Source organism: Parus major, chromosome 14, assembly GCF_001522545.3.
Source record: "Parus major isolate Abel chromosome 14, Parus_major1.1, whole genome shotgun sequence".
NCBI lineage: Eukaryota > Metazoa > Chordata > Aves > Passeriformes > Paridae > Parus > Parus major.
Window position 1 is genome coordinate 11,440,816 of NC_031783.1, and position 17,258 is coordinate 11,458,073.

The 17,258-nt window shown below is 42.4% G+C and overlaps 1 protein-coding gene across 4 annotated transcripts in view; it reads right to left on the reverse strand.

The window, feature by feature from the left end:
• The window catches only part of MAD1L1 (mitotic arrest deficient 1 like 1), a 346,255-nt gene that overhangs the window by 151,930 nt on the left and 177,067 nt on the right, over positions 1 to 17,258 (reverse strand). For all 4 annotated transcript variants that reach the window (XM_015643261.1, XM_015643258.1, XM_015643260.3 and 1 more), the window contains 2 exons: positions 11,207 to 11,295; positions 2,203 to 2,293 (listed from right to left, as the gene is read on the reverse strand). In XM_015643261.1, coding sequence (XP_015498747.1) covers positions 2,203 to 2,293; positions 11,207 to 11,295 — 180 coding nt within the window. The remainder of the gene's footprint in view (positions 1 to 2,202; positions 2,294 to 11,206; positions 11,296 to 17,258) is intronic.

The following is a 17,258-nucleotide window of genomic DNA, read 5'->3' on the forward strand; positions in this document are numbered from 1 at the left end:
GAGGAACTGCAGATAAAACTTTGTCAGAAATCACTCTCATTCTACCTGCTTTAATGTCAGCCCCTTCTCCTACACTTTATTGGATTTGAAGCCAATCTTCTCCCATGTTTGTAGTTTTAATCATCTTCCTGTTCAGTAAAACTTCCTTGTGACTTCTGCATGTAGCTTGTCCTGCTTTTTTTCCCTTCATGATACAGACTTTATTTTAACCCATCATTTCCCAATGTTTTCCTTCAGAGGTGGGAATAAATAACATGTCAAACTAGCAACACTTCAGTGTCCTTATCTGAGTATATAATGACATTTTCAGCACATTTGCTCAGCACTGATAGAAGAGGTGAATTTCTAAACTTATCCTTAACTTTTTGAGTTCTCACTGTAACAAACCTTTTTTCAATGTGTTTATAAAAAGAGTCATTTTAAGCTTGGCCTGTCAAGGTATTTGATTCACAAGGTGAATAAAAATTGGGAAGGCTGTTTTTCCCTCCAAGGAGTTCTTGGCCATTCAGGTGGGCACACACTGATCAATACTGACACTTTAGCATTCACCTGACATATTCCAGTACTTGTACTTTCCTCTCTACTCCTTCTCTTTCAAAAAAACTACTTTAGGCATCAAGTCCTCTAAAACACAAGTAAAGTGAGACTTTAAGGACAGGGGGAGCTACCTCCTGTTAAATAAGGAGTTAAAGCCATGTCCTCAGCCTTGGCAAGGGAGATAGAAGAGCATCATTACCTGAATTCAGCTCACTAACTCAAAGATTTCTCTTTCCTAGACCTGCTACTCAAGACTTGGCATCTCAAGTCACTTGGTTCATCCTTGTATGAACAAACAAAGCAGATCTTTGTGATATTTCCAGACACCACAAATAAAATAGGGAATTCCTCTGGTCAGGACTTCTTAGAAAACCAGTAACCACTGTAAGACCATGTAGGCAGATTAACCATGACCTGAGCTGTAATCTGCTCTGAAACCAAAGCTGCTCCTGTGTTTGTTGGAGACCTAAGCACCCAAACACCAGCCCAAAGCTTTCATCTCCTTCTGATGACTGAAACCCAATTAAAGGAGAGCAGGGTGACAGGTTTCACACTAAACATGGCTTAGCAGAGATGCTCAGCAGCTCTTAGCTCCCTGCTTTATCAAAGCTGTCACTTCCCCTGTCTCCAGGAATGGGTTATAAAAATAAAAAACTTTGATTCACGTCTAATAGGTGTCAAGATAAAATCAGTGGTCTGGCTAAAATCTGGGTAATTTCAAACCTGCAGGTGTTCTACCATGAAGCAATTTGAAAAAAAAATGGGGGAGAAAAAAAAAAAGAAAAATTAAGATAATAGAATGCTACAATAACAAATTGTTCAGCACATCAGACAGAAAAGAAGGAAGAGATAACACTCTTCATAGAAGGGTGGGCTTTGATTGAACAGGCTCAGGTTCTTGTTTGATCCAGCATCTTTCAAACAGGAAACACCACAAAAGCTGGAAGCAACTCCCCTGCCCTTCCTCTGCACAGGAAAGCTGTTCCTAGGGTGACAACAAGCTGAACAGCCACTCCACTCATCTGCTGCCCTTGTGTGAGAGCTCACAGATCTAGCCAGAGTGAAAAGCTGAACACATTCTGCCATAGAGGACAGCACCAGGAAAAGGGAAAACACACAGAGTAGCAGAGCAAAAGGAACACACTCCCCATCCTCCTGGCTCCACACCTTCTGCTCTCCACATCTGTGGATGCTGCCAGATCATCCCCTCAATAGCACTGATGGTTCCTACTGAGGTGGTCTCTGCTTCCATCACCAACACCAACAGAGAGGAGACTTCAATACAAACAAAACTCAGAATTTCCCATCTGCTCCATGCTGTTCAGCCCTGTCTATGCTCCCACTTGGTCATGAATGACAAACTTCTAGTGGTGGAGTTATTTAACATGGACCAATTTTTAAGGCTCCAAGAAGAGAAGTCCTAGAGAGAGTCATCCAACAAGACAACTGAATCTGTGTGATTACATCTGGCATCAAACCTCCCTGATGGCATGGTCAGAAGCACAGGTGTGACAGAGCAGCCAGCACAGGCTGCCCAAAGGTGCCTTGCCCAGATGGAGGGGAGGGAAGCTCTGTGCTGGGAGCACTCAGGCACATCTGTTGGAACAGCCACAGCACATGGACCATGCCAGGCTCTCCAGCTGCTCTGGACCTCCACACTCCTACCTGCAGAGTGAACTTCTCCAGCTTCATTTCCAAAGATGTGTTCTCCTCTGACAGCCTGCTGCGTTCAGCTTCCAGCTCCTCAATTTTCAACCTGGAGAAGAAGGGAAAATTAATAGACTTGGGGTGTCCCTGCACAATCCCACCACAAATAATCAAGTAAAGCATGAAACCAGAAAGAGTATCAGATTGTTCCTCCATTCAGTACCACAAAACTGCACTACTGAGGCAGCTAAAACACATGGTTAAAAGTGACATGTTTAGATGATGCAAATATAATTTGTAAAAGTGTATTAAAAAGATACAATTTGAATATAAAGTGAGTGCAGCTTGGATACCTTCTGAACCACAGACTGAGTCTAGACCATCATGTTTAATAACCACCAGCAGCTAAAACCTCCATGAGACATCAAATCTCTTTTTGATCTGATTTATATTTTTGGCCTTCACAATACTCCTTGGCAGTAAGTTCCACAATTTAATTATGTGCTGTACGAAAAATTAGTTCAGTTTGTTTTATACTTCACATGTGATTATTTCACTGAGTGCCCGTTAATTCTGGTATGAAAAGTCATGAATAATTGTACCACACTCCCCTCTCCACACCACAGTACAGGCCTCCTCTAGTATTTCCTGAAGAATCTCAGTTTAGTCTTCCTTCACACCAAGAATTTTCCATATTTTTATTATTTTTCCTTGTTACTTCAAGTTTTGTATAGATTTTCTGACATGAAATAAGCTGGACCCACAAAGAGCACTCAGATATATTCAGTGGTACAATGAAGATTCCTGCTTTATTTTCCACTTCCTTTCCAACAGCTTCTAGTATTCTATTGGTAACTTTAACAACGGAGCACCTACCTGGTGTTTCCAGAAAGCTGCTCACATTAATGTAAGATCTCTTTCTTGAGTGACAACAGCTCATTTAGAGCTCTCTGTTGTGGGAGTAAAAGTAAGGGTGTTTTTTCTTATGTGCATGGGTTTGGCAAATATTGACATGCAACTTCATCTCCCATCTCAAGCAGCATCCTATTCTGAAATTCTGAATGTTCTGATAAGCTGAATAATTTCATATTGACTCAAAATCTATCACCTCACCCAGCAGTGACTCACAAGCCCCTTTTTTGTGTTGGACAAGCTCCCAGTTCCAAATCAAAACCATTTGGGGACGTAGTGGAAAAACCCTCGGCATTGTGAAAACATTTATTCTTTGATTTTCCATATTTTAACTTTGTATTACATAAGTAAATTAACAGAAAATTCATGAAGTTTTACAAAGTAAAAATATGTTGTATTATCTCTGGCTCAGGAAATGCTGGAGACAAGGCAAGGAGAAGCCAGGAGAGGCTCCTGGCAAAGTACCCAGAAGCTCTATCCTGTTCACATGGACACTACACCAGGACAGACCTCTAGGGTTTATATATTCTTATCAATCCAACAAAGAATCTCCTTTTTTTATTCCATCAAAGTTTCTTCATGACCTTTGGCTCAAAGCTTTTTGAAAGGTCAAATACATTAGATGAACCATACCCACCTTAGACAAACAACGGGTGAATCCTCCAGAGAACTCTATCAAACTTGTTAGGCAGGAGATAAACGTATAAAAGACTGGATACAAAATTTTTGCTTGCATTTAATTACAGAGTACAAAAGCCTGATGCTTCTTCAAGACCCTCCCCTTCCACATGCTAATTTCTTGGGATTAATTGTACAACTAATACAGAATAACACTGATCTTTGGATTCAATTTTCTCAGGATCCTTTTCTCAGAATAGTCTTAAAATTTAATTATCTTGCTTAATAATACTTTTAAATGATCTAAATTAAGCTGAAAATCCTTGCACCATACAATAAGGAATGCAACCATCTGCCAATATCCCAAAATTATGCAACAGCCTTTTCAGGTACAAGGAAGAAGTCATCTCTCCTATTCGTTTGGCAACAGTTCCAAACTTTTCCACAGAAGCAGGTTGATCTACATCATGTTCAGCACAGAAATGTCTCCTTTATAAATATGCAGCTTGGATTGCTTAAATTATTTGTAAGCCTGACCCCTGCTGGCAATTTTCAAATATTATAAAGTCTCATCTCTTTTTGCTCTTGGAAGCCTCTAAAATGCCAAAGAACAGTTTTAGCACTGTCCAGGCCATTAAAAAATATCATCAATAACTTTCAGAAGAGACACAAAGCTAGTGGGGATGGAGGATGCTGAATCAGGAGACTGAAAAGGTCAGGAAAAATGGAAATTCAAAATGGAAATAAAGCTTTTAATGATGCATTTCTAAATGGATTGCAGAATAGGCCACGAGGAGAGCAACACTTCTCTGAGGAACAACAGCACAACAGCTCCTGAGAGATCAGAGCCAGACACAAGACTCTGATCAGTACTTTCTCCATCCTTGACATGCTGAATTTTAATTGGGAACAAATTTCTTCCCATCCAGCCTCACAAATAATCTGATGCTGCTGTATCTGCCTGCAGAACTTGTCTCCATGTGGAGGTTTAAGATCAGTTACCCTTTGAATATCACTCATGGCAGTGGCCAGAAAACACTTCCCAAAGACCTGAGACACAGCTGTAATGAGGCTAGATTCAAGCCATTACATTTTTGTGCTATTTCACCTGCAATTTCAGGATTCAATAATCTGTTTGTGCCCTTTGTGCCTCGCTGCTGAGCAAGCGGTGATTTAAAGCCCAGGGCACTCCCAGCCAGGCAGCAGATACCACAGAATCCTGAAATGCTTTGTGGTGGAAGGGACAGTAAAAATCATTTAGTTCCCCACTCTGCTGTGGCAGGGACACCTCCCCCTATTCCAGCTTGCACCTGCATCCAACCTGGCCTTGGACACTTCCAGGGATGGGGCAGCCACAACTTCTCTGGGCAACCTGTGCCAGGGCCTCCCCACCCTCATAGGAGAGGATTTCTCCCAAATATCCCATCTAACCCTGCCTTGTGTCAGTAAAAAGCCCTTGTCCCTTGAGCTACCACTGCATTCCATGCTCAAAAGTCCCTTTTCAACTCTCCTGTAGCCCCTTTAGGTACTGAAAAGCGACAATAAGGTCACTCTTACTGTGCCTTCTCTTCCCCAGAACCACCTACTCTGTGACCAGCAACAGGCACAGGAGCACCCATGAGCTGAGCCTCACCCATCCCCCTGATGACTGCTCCTTCCCAGTGTCCCAGCAGTCAGGGCATCCTCCTCTCCTGGCACCACCTAGGGCTGTAGGGCTTCCTGCCCTGCTCTGGGCAAGGGCAGCCCACTGAGGCACAGGACACCCCCTGGCTCTCCTTCAGAGACAAAATCTCCTCTGCACTGAGGAACAAGAACATTGCTGTAACCTTTGTGCCAAGAGGATTTTGAGACTGACTAGTGCTTTCAGCATTTATCCCTCTCCTATCTTATTTTTAACGCTGTTAAGTGTCCTGGATCTCCAGTGGGAAAGCATTCAGAACCATTAGCAAACAGTTTGTGCTATTCCAGCTCTTGCTTCCCAGCCCCCTGGGGAAAGCTTCCCAATGGCAAAGAGAGAGAAGCAAGGGAAATCCTATCTATATATAAACACAGCAAAGCATTTGCAGCTGGTGGTTAAAATATGGAAGTCAAATATTGAAAAATATTTACTGGCTTAGCACTTGGATTTTTTTCATTCACGTAAGTTTGTGTATAGGGATGATTATGTAGTGCTTTGGGATGCACCAGCATCCACAGAGGCAGCCTTGGTGCACACTCCTTGTGCCTCTTCTCTCCAGGGACACCTGCACAAGAGAGGTGATGCTATTTTATCATCAATTTGCAATCCTCCACTTGTTGCACATTGGAGTTACATTCAGGTAGGGAGAACAACCCAAGACAAATCCATGTGAGCACCATGAAAAGCAGAGTACAGAAACACCTGGCCACAGCATAGTCATTGCCAGCTCAATTTTTGGCCCAGAATGTTCTGGGTTAAAAGGGACCTTAAAAATCATTCAGTTCCAGCTCCCCCACTATGGACAGGGACACCTTCCAATAAACCACATTCCTCCAAGCCCCATCCAACCTGGCCTTAAAAGCTGGTATCTATTCAAGAAACAGCCTTGTACTACAAGAAAGGAAGAAACATCAGTTACTTTCTGAAATATCAACACCTTTGTCAAGTTTTGTGATACAGGATGAAATAATTTGAATTAATTTCTGAAGAATTCATTAACTTCTCCATACAGGGGTTTGAAAACATGAAAATATTTCATCTCTGGTAAGGATCTCTTCACCTGTCTAGAAGATTTTCCTGTGTTAGAAAGCTGAACCAAGAGTTGAAGTCTCCACAGGCATAAGGTAAATTGATGCCACCTCCACAACCTTTCACAAGATGAAATTAAGTGCAAGAATACAGATTCATTGGCATTTGCTCAGCCTCACAGATTTTCCCTCTTTTAAAAACTGAGCTTCATATTGCCTCTACTGCATATTTCATTATCTCAAATCAGAAGAGGGAATGAGGAAAAAAAACCCCACCTACAGCCTCAGGTCCCCTGAAATGACACTTGTGAGAATCAGGAGACATCCCACTGTGTGTGTTCAGCCTGTCTAAAAACCTTAGATCGTGACACAAGGCTGCTCCTACTTCAGAAAGGAAAAAAGGGGGCAATCTGTTGGATTTTCAACAGCAGCCAGACACTCCAAAAGTCTCTCTGAGTCCAGAGCTCTTCAGTGGAATTAACCAGTGGAAACTCCTCCCCCCATCACCCTTTTATCTTTGTTTTATTGGTTTTTAATGTTCTCAGCTATGTTACGTGGTTGCCTGTGGCTATCAGCGATGAGGACATGTCTCACAGAGACCCCATCTGTGAAGGGGGCATGGCCATGTGGAAAAGCTGTTGCAAAACAGGAAAATACTGAATGGAGCAGAAAATGTATGTGCTGGGAAGATGCTATTAAGGGATCCAGATGGCACTGAGATGGTGTTAGGAGCAGAGCAGACAGAATTCCAGCAAGTGTGACTAATGGGCATTGGCAAGGACATGAATTTCTTTTGAATTACTGTAACTCTACCCAGTCACTAAATCCACAGAAAACATTTAGGATTTACCAGGGTTGCAGTTTGACAGCAGAAAGAAAAAGTTCAGATTTGTTCCAGCTGAAAAGGTCCTCCAGGTTTTGCCACTTAAGTCTTCAGTGAAGCTCTTTTTAAATATATTCCTTTTATTTATAGATTCTGAAACACCAGTTTCTGCACAGTTATCAACTTCCCTCTAAAAGGTGCTAATGCCCAAATGCTGTACCCTGCAGCACAGGAACTCAAGGGGTTGACCACTATTTCTTTCCATAGGATCTGCAGAATATAAACAAATATTATTTCAGAGGGAGCAGCAAAAAGTGTGAGAAATGACAGCATTTGCACTGCTTTTATTGTCTCTCCAGAAATTATGATGCTGGGAGAGAGTTTCACATTTAAAGTTACAAAAGGTCTGACGAAATAGCACTTTGTTCTCAAGAGAAGGAGGAAAAACTGATAAAGTCTTTCAAGTTTCTGCCTGAAAATTTACTTTCCATACTAAAGAAAAATGAGACAAAAGGTATTTTTCTTAAAAGCTCTCATTCACTCACAGGAGGTGAATACAGATTCAAAGGATTAATATGGATTTTTTTTTTTTTCCTCCTTTATGTCTCCCCTGCTTTTGTTTTCAGAATTGAGCTCCTAACCACGGGGTCTGTATGGAAATGCCTGGAGGCTCAACAATCCATTGCTGCTCTGCACACTCCTCTTGCTGGCTTCAGTGGTTCCTCCTGTTTTTCACATTCCTTCGAGACAGCAGCTAAGAGGAGAGGCTGGGATCAGCCCAGAGGAGCAGACACGTCATCCTGGAGGTTACAGGATTTCAAAGACTACAATAAACTTCAGAAATGGAAATAACTCCTTCATAAACTGTGGCATTTCTTTTCCCACTTTCCAATTTGGAGGTTTGTGTTCTTCCCTGTTTTCTCCCAAAATCAGTTTCTGGCAGTGGTGTGCAGAAGGAAGGAGTGACAGTGGAGTTTGTGTTGTTCTCTCCTTAGCAGCTACATAAAATTGAATAAACTGGTGCTGTTGAGGCCCACAGGAGGAGGATGAGCACAGCAGACCTAATGCTTTCCCATTCTGATCCCTGTTCTCCTCCAAACCCCTTCTGTTCTTTAATCACACCCACCCAGTTCATCGCTGCTGTATGGAGAGGACACATCCAGCTGAGCCATGAGGAGTGTTCTGATGTGGATCACAGCACATTTTTCCTGAGCCCCAAAGGACTGGGGAGAATATAGTGATTTATTCTGTGTTTCTTTGAGAAGGAGCCTCTTCTGTGAAGAAAGAACTTGGCCCAGTTTCTCGAACAATGCACAGAAAATGCAAAATAAAGACCAACCACATCCATTGACTGCTTAAGTCTAGAAACATAAGAAAAAAATCTTTATGGAGTCAATTCTGAAATTCTCTCCACTCAGATGTGGAGTCCCTGAGAGGGTGAGATGTCTGAAGCAGTAATAGAAGCCAACAGCAAGGAAAAAGGAGCAGGGACTGGCTTACAGTGCTCCAGGAAAGAAAGCTCCAGAAAAAAAACAATGTCTTGTATCAAGTCGTTTACTGTCTGAGCTGAGCACTGAAAAGGATGATCAAAATCAAACAAATCCATGCTTTGTGGAACAGCTCTGTAACTAAATAACCAGCATCAGGGCCTGGGACAAGCATTTAAATCAGCCATGACAACAAAAAAGTGGTTCAGTAAAAAATTACAGAAAAGAACAGTCTGGAATTAGAATGTGAAACTCTGGCTGCTGTGCACCCACAGCTTCAGGAGCAAGAGAGAAGATAAACCAAAATATCAATGTGAAACAATTGCAGAAGCTTGGCCTCTGCTGAAACAGCCTTCTGAGTATGGCCCAGCATTGGAAATCAGCTCTGCACCATCAACCACCACCCTGGGAACTGGCCTGGGTTTGGGACAGACTGTGTGTGAAAGGTTTGACACCATCCAGGGAAGGAAGAGAGAGTGAGATGAGTACTCACAGAAATTCCTTAAAAACAAAGAGAGAAAAACATTATCTAGGAGCTTTAGGGCTGCTCTTGAGCAGAATCAAACACCACAATCCCATAACAAGCAGGTATTTGTGAGCTCCACTCATCCCTGCCCAGGAAATAGATTTTCATTCAGGGCAGAGCCAGACATCTCCATCCTCACGGCTGTCACACTATGGAGTGCTCTGGATTATGTGGCAATCCAGCTGCCTCCCCCTGCACACACTGTCCCTCGAGCTGCTCAGGTAATAGACAGCAAATGCTGCTCAGGGAAGCTAAACACCAAATAATGAGTCTTAGAGGGGAAAATAAAGAGCCTGAATGTCTCCCAGATGAAAGGGTGCTGCAGCAACAGCAGCCAGGCAGGGAGAGACCAGGGAGGCACTGGAGAAAAACTCTGTAAACCTGCAGGTCCCAGAAGACAGCAAACAGGCTGCTGGTTTCACTGATACACAGGCACATTATTAACCAGGAGTGACAGGTTTCATGATGCCAAGGAAGTGTTGAATACTCCTGCAGCAGTGTAAACCTCAGGTTTCTGAGGGTCCAGTGTGCCTTAGCAAAGGAAAAGCCTGAATGAGGGAAAAAACCCCACAAAAGGCAAAAGTTGCTGGAGACAGCTTTATATCCCTAAAAAAGGGAAATCACAGCATTTTCTCCTTTAGCAGAACGCAAACACATGATAAAATAAAAAAAAGAAGAGGTATGCCTTGGGCCTCCAGAATGATTACAGCACCTTGAGGGAACTACAGGAGCAAGTCCCCAAGATTCGGTGTACAGCCCTAAAATGTACTGGAACAGCTTAGCTGAACATGTGTTATTTTCAAACACCTCCCTCCTGCTATAGAAATGGGCTTTCAAAGCTGTAAAACAAGCTCCAGAGGCAAAGCACAAGAGCAAAGCCATAACATACAGGCCAGTAATTTCTGGTTTCTGCAGGATTCTGCTTGCTGCAAAACCTTGCTTTCAGTCCTATGAGGCAGTCACACTTTATTGTGATACGGCTGAAAATATAAAAGAATTAAGAAGTGAAAGTCCAGCCAAAGTCTTACATCAGCTGAGAATAAAATGCTCAGCCTGTGAGGACCTGACTTGCTCAACTTAAATGAAAGGAACTGTATTACACACTCAGAAACAAATGAACTTTTCTGTGCTCGGTATTCATTGTGTCACCTGCTTTGCAATGGAAGCTAGAAATGCTTTAATAAATACATGGAAAGGTTGTTTAGCTTCACTGTAGCTTTTGTAAATGCTCATGTATCCTCTGCTGAAATGCTGTTTTGTAACTTCTCTTTCACTGAAACACAACAGGTACCCCTCTGCCATCTCCAGCAATGCACAAGGGGAAACATCCTTCTTTTATCTCCAGTGCTACACATGCATCAGCAGTACAAAAGCTGGATTCTATACCTCTCCACACTCATGCCAACAGATCCTGTATTTACAGTCAAGATTTGGTAAAAATAACAAATAAACAGCAATGCTGTTTCCATAGGAAAGAAAGTCAACAGGGGGAATAGCGATGCAGGAGCCAGCTTTATGAATTAACTGACAGACCCCAAACATCAAAAGAAAAGAGCCTGAAGCCTCCCAAAAGACAGCAAAGCTTATAAAGTAACCAAATGCAGGACAGATCATGGGCTGAGTGTTTCTGCTAATGCTTCATGGGGTTCTCACGTCCATAAAAGCTGGTGATAAAGTAAAACATGTGCTCAGAAAAAGAACATCCTACTTCAGGAATACAGGGAAAATATGTTCTGATCATCACCCCATTGCCTGAATAGCAGGCAGCCTATGGACACAGGCAGTCTATACACAGAAACTTCTTCATGCACAGTGAGCTCCTGTACCTGCTGCTCCTCCAGGAGATAACGATAACCACAGCAGGCAGTGAAAATACCCCAGGCATTTCCCTTCTCATTAGTTCCACCAAAAGGAGCAGAATCTGCTCAGCCTTCCGCTGGCTTTGCCTACCTGAGCGTGTCCACCTCCTCCTTGGTGATGACAGTGCTCTGCTCAGCCGTGCACTGCTGAGACTTCAGGACCTTCATCTCCACCTCCAGCTGCAGGAGACACAAGGAATTAGTTCCTGCAGCACTGCTGAGGGCACACATGAACAGCAAAGGGAGGAGGAAATCATGAGGTTCTGCACAGGTCAGACTTCTCATGATCCAGATGTGAAGCACAACTTTTCTCATGTTGAATGTCAAAACCCCACTTAACCCTCCCTTCCCCTTGCAATTCCTTTTGCCTTTCCCAACATTTTCTCCACAGTAGATGAGGCACAGAAAGTTGAGTGTTACTAGCAAAGCTTCTGCTTCTCATTCAGGTATTTCCCCCCATGGATAATGGGATGTAGAAGACTCTGTGTGGCATTAGGAGCTCGCTGGGACCTGAGGTTTAGTGTAGATAGTTCAACCTCACTCAATTCCTCCCCCAGAATAAATGAGCCACAGGATTACACTGTCTTGTCCATGACAGCTCTGAGACATACATTGAATCCAAAAAGACTGGGGAGTATTTCCAGCACCTTCCAATACACACTCCTAGCTATAGCTGCTCAGGTAGCTCTGGCTGAACAAACAAACAATTAAGAATATTTTCTGCCTCTGGCTTCGTTTGGATAGGAACTCACAAAAAAGTATTTCAAAACTCCACAGACATGAGAACTTCTTACCCAGACTCAACAATTCCCAGGCTCCCTGACTCGTAGCAGTCTGGATCCCTAATTCAGAGATCAAGACAATGCACAGATTGATAAAGTCCATATGTTACTTGTTTCTATACCCTTCAGAAAATGATTTATTATGAAGTATAAGCAGAGATAAACTACCTAGAGGATACTCTAACTTCTGTTCCAACACCTTCTCCCAGCTCAGACCTTCTTCACACACTCATCCTTGAGATTCTGGACTTCCTTTTGTCATCTGTCTTTTTACCACCTGTCGACTAATTCCCCTAATAAATCTGTTGACAGAAACGATATTTTTTCACCCAGGAGGAAAATAATAAGCAATCCAGCCTTAATTATAGATGCAAAATTATGACCAGAGAGAGTTCAGCGCTCAGCATCAGGGAAATAATCCATTAATACACCATTCCCTGCAACAGCATAGATTAGACTTGCAGAGCAAAATCACATTGCAATGGCAAACTTCTGCAAGCTTTTTGCAGCAGCTCTCCAGTATTACAAGAAAAAGGAGCATCTTGTCACGGACAGTCATATTGCTCAGACAGAACTGAAGTTCTGACACGCTGCCTCTTTGCCCTTCCATGCTTACCAGAAAAGACAGGCAGAGCATGGCAGTGCTGTTGGCAGGAAAAGACAGAAAATGGATGGTTAGATTATGCTCCCACCCCTTTCTGACACCAAAGGAACAGAGCAGAAGAAAGAGCACCAAAAAATGTTTTAATCTAATTCCCCCTGACACCCCAAAACGTCCTGCATTCTCTCCCTGCCTGTCAAGAAACATCCAGGAATAAAAAATAAGCAAAGGCCCACCTGCATCATCAGGCTGTACAAATGTTAATGCATATTAGCTGCCTGATAAGATTATCACAGCCAGAAATGCTTCCCTCAATTTTCTGATTACTGAGCTTATCTCTCCCAGCTCAGCCCATCACAGATGGCTGGGGATAAAGCAAGCACACCAGATAATTCCAGGAATGTGAATAAAAGGTACTGGGATGAGGAGCAGGCTTCAATTCCAACCTACTTCTAGCAGGAAAACACTCATTATGCCTCCTGTTTCCCGTGTCTGCTATTAGGAGTTTGAGGATGCTTTCTGGGATGAGTGAGGGCAGCATTTGAAGATGGGAGTTGTGAGTTATTTATCACTGCCTAAGAGGACTCAGCCTCAAGTCCCTGTGGCACCTGCTCACCCACACAGATAAATCAGAGCCACCTTCTCGGGGGACAAGGGGGGCACAGATGGGTGAGGAAGCTGCTGCTGTGATCTGGGGTCTCTTGTGCACAGAGAGGGGAGAAAACACAGTGTAACAGGAAAAGGAGATGGGAGAGTGAATGCACACGAGCTTGAGGGAGCTTGTGAGAAGCATCTCACTTGATACAGAGCGGTGACAAATTAGTGCCAGGTACACTCAGCAGCGGCAGGATGAGATTCTGCTGGGTTTCTAAGAATAAGCTGCTGAAGGAGAATGAGGAGGGAAGGACACATGGGCTGTAAGGGCATTTCATGTCATTTTCATGTCCTCCCAATTTGCAAGCGCCAAGACACCCTGGACTGAAAATCTGATGTGCCTGAGGTGAGAAGGGAGAGGAGGACACAGAGGTATCACTACAGATGAAACTGGCTCGAGGAGTGAGATGTTGACATGGACCTGCTTCCCAGAACTAGGATTAAAACTACTGGAGAGTTTAAAGTTCAGGCCAAGACACAATTTTGTGCCACAGGAAATTATTGCCATTCAGAGCTCACTAATTGTTAATGAAATAAGAAAGTAAAACAATTAAGGTATTAAATACTTCATTCAAAATGTGTTGTTTCCAGTTTTCATCCCTAGCAATCACTAGGAAAACATCCCTTACTGCCAATCTCACTGAAGATATTACAATATTCAGATATTAAAAATGGTATTTGTTATTATGTTATTAATGTTTTCTCCAGGACAAAAACAGTTAGTTGAGATGAGATGGAGTGGCTTACTCTTGGGACCCAATTCTGCTCTTCTGAAGGCAATATAGTGCAAAATACAAAACAAGAATGATGAGAATGGCTAAAAACAGGGAATCTGTTTGATAAAATCCTAGAAGCAAGGAGCTTTCCAAGACCATTCCCTTTGACACAGCCTCAGGATTGCTCTGGGAATGGGTGATGAGCATGAAATAATTCACCACAGGGGCAGTCTGTCCCTTCCTGTCCACTTGTCCTCTCACTACCTGTGCCAAAGAACAGCCTCAAGAAGAGATAAGGGAAGGAAGAGCCAAATCCCTCTTGCTGCTTTCTCTGCCTAATTCCCATCACTTCCCTCTTCCTAAATTAATTTCCAGTCCTGGTCTCTCTTGTTCACCAGATGCCACTTTCAGCATGCATTTTATGCTTTTTGAACCAACTCGCTATTCCTGGCTAAACTCTTCCAATTTTTATCAATAATTTTATGTGACTGGCTAAGCTAAACTTTTATTGCTTTGAATACATTAAACTAGCAGAAGCCATTACCAAGCAGAGAGGGGAAAAGGGCTGCTCAAATTACAGCTCACTGCTGTATTCCCCCATTCCATACCAAACGACCCAGGTCAGCCTTGATCTTTTAACTGGCATTGAGAGCAGGCAGGGAACATTGTGAAATACAGCATTGCATCTCTTGTTCTGAAAGCTGCACACGAGGGACCTAAGGACCCACATCATCTGCAGGAGTTTCAGGGATTATATCACCCAGGATCAGACCCCCAGTGATAATCTGACCCTAAAGAACACATCAGCAACTTGAAAAGAAACCAAGCTGTTATTTTAATAGTTTTTAAAGTTATCTAAGGTTTTTATGATAAGGCAGAATAATGAGCAATATCAAAGCCCATGAATGAATAAAACACATGAACAGGTACTTAATATTTTGAGGATGTGTTGCTCTCTTCTCAAAATATACTGGAGCCCCTTGTCCTCAAACTACAGTGATCCCATTTATCCTGAACTTTTTTAATGTCTTTCAATTCTTAAGCAGGAATTCCAGCACAGCTTTATTACTCACAATAAAAAGTGATCAGGACACATACAGGATATGGACTATTTTTAGAATGTCCATTGTCAAAAATATGCAGAAGATGAAATGCAAATAATTTTTCCAAAATAAGTACCTCCGTGATTATTTACCAAAGGAGAAGGAGAGAAAGGAAGAGCATGGGTGCATTTTCATCTAGTATTTAATTATATGAAATATCACTCTTCTCTCAGCCTTACTTTTAAACCTGCCTGGACAAGATTCCAAGAAGGTGGTTCTTCTCCAAGTGTTAATGACATAGCAAACACCCACAGCAGGGTAAGAAATATGTTCCTCACTGCTTCTCTCTTCTGTACCAATTATTTAAAGACATATGAGATGACAGGAAAAACAAAATTATAAATTCATCTCCTGACAGCTAGAAGAAACAGAACTTTAGTTGATTTTCTTGATGTTTTTCTGGCATTTGTCATTTCTGACCCATATTTGTCCCCTCCACACAAGCAACCCTAAGTCCCTGCAATGCCATGGACCTGTTGCTCCTCACAGTCAACTCCAGCAGATTTCAGCATTGATGGAAAAAAGCTTTCCCAGAATCTCCTACTGACCACTGCTGTCCCCACTCTGTCTTCAGAGTGAGGCTTATCACAGGTCAGATCAGTCAGCCTTGAAAACCACGTACAAACTTCTGAAAACTTTAAAGCACTGCCCAAAGCAATGATCAAATCTGTTCAGGTGACTCATTTTGGGTAATAAAGGACTCAAAATCTGAAGTATTTCAACTCACTGCCAAAGTAGGATTTGCATGTTGAATAAAAAAAAGGGGGGCTGGTTTACTCGCCCACATCATGTACACGCATTTCACAGAACACATGCTGGAGACATACAGTTATTATTTGAATAATGAGTGCATTTCAGTGAGGGGCTGATACAGCAATCCTATCCTGATGAAGAGTGTCTGCACGTCACTCAGCATTTTTGGAACTGTAAAAAGCAGGAAATGCTGAATCCATTATAAATGTCTAAAGGTTTATTTAACAATGGGCTGATGCAACATCCTTTGAAAGGCCTTCCTCAGCAAAAGAGCTGATTTTGAACAGCAGCGATAAATGGGAACTGAATTGCACAGAGCAGGCATGGAAAGGTGAATTGAGAGGTTGTGTTGGGCTACAAGGCTCAACACAAGTCAAGGAGCTATTTCAGTACATAAATATTTAAAATGTATGAACACCAAGCAGACTTGGAAAGGAAGAGTACGTTAAAATAGACAAGAACAGAGAAACGGGACCCTGAGTATGACCCTTACACTGAGGTCTGCAAACAGACAAACCAGGACCTTGATGTGACAACGATGCCATTTGTGCTTCTCTCCATTGGATGTAGCAGAGACTAAGGAGCTTCTCTGCCTCTTCCCAAAAGGCAGCACAGCAAGCTTATAAATCTGGCATCAAAAATCCAATATACATGAAACAGCAGTGAGTTTAATGTGGGTATCCAGCAATACCACAGCGTAGTAAAACACCGTGCTGAGCACCTCAGAGATCATTCTGCTCAGCAAAAGCAGCACCACCAGCTCTTCCATATGCCCATCCCCCTGGCATTCCCAAAGGTTGTTCCCCCACAGCTCTGCAGAGAAGCTCACAGAGGGAGAAATAAGCCTCATCACATTTCCCAGTGAACTTTACTCTTCTTCAAAAAGTAGGACAGCACTTGTAAAACAAAATATTGCCTGTCATTTATAAACAGGTTAAGCAGCCCAGGATTAGTTGGTACATTTTCTTGGGAAAATTAATCTTCAATGCCACTGTGAAACAAAAGCAATAAAGTCAATAAAAAAAGCAGATATTCAACAAGAAGTGGTTTGGAACTACCCATCTCCCAGCTTGGCTGAAGCAAAAAATATGTTTTTGTTTTTTCTTTTGGAAGATGAAGGCTGGCTGGATCAGAGTCACCAGTCTCTAGGGGTTCCACCATCTGTAACAAACTTGTTGTGCTTTTATCACTGAGAAGTCAGGGCTAGGAGCAACCTCTCAGCAAACACTTTCCTAAAAATGTACTCATGCATATATATTATTGTAGATACACACACACTGGGAAATGGACATATGCTGACTTCTGCTTCTCTCCAGTACAGCCTGGATTGTGGCTTCTATCCTCCTGTTGCAGTAAAAAGAGAGCAATTTTTCAAGTTTATACCAAATGTCATTCTATTTCATTTCCAAATATAATCTCCCAGAGAGAAGGTTCGCTTGCCCTATTTCCAATCTCTAAAGTTAATACACAAATTTATATTCCTTTCTCCCACTCGCTCTCCTAAATTAAGAGGTGTAATTACTAGGAACGCTTG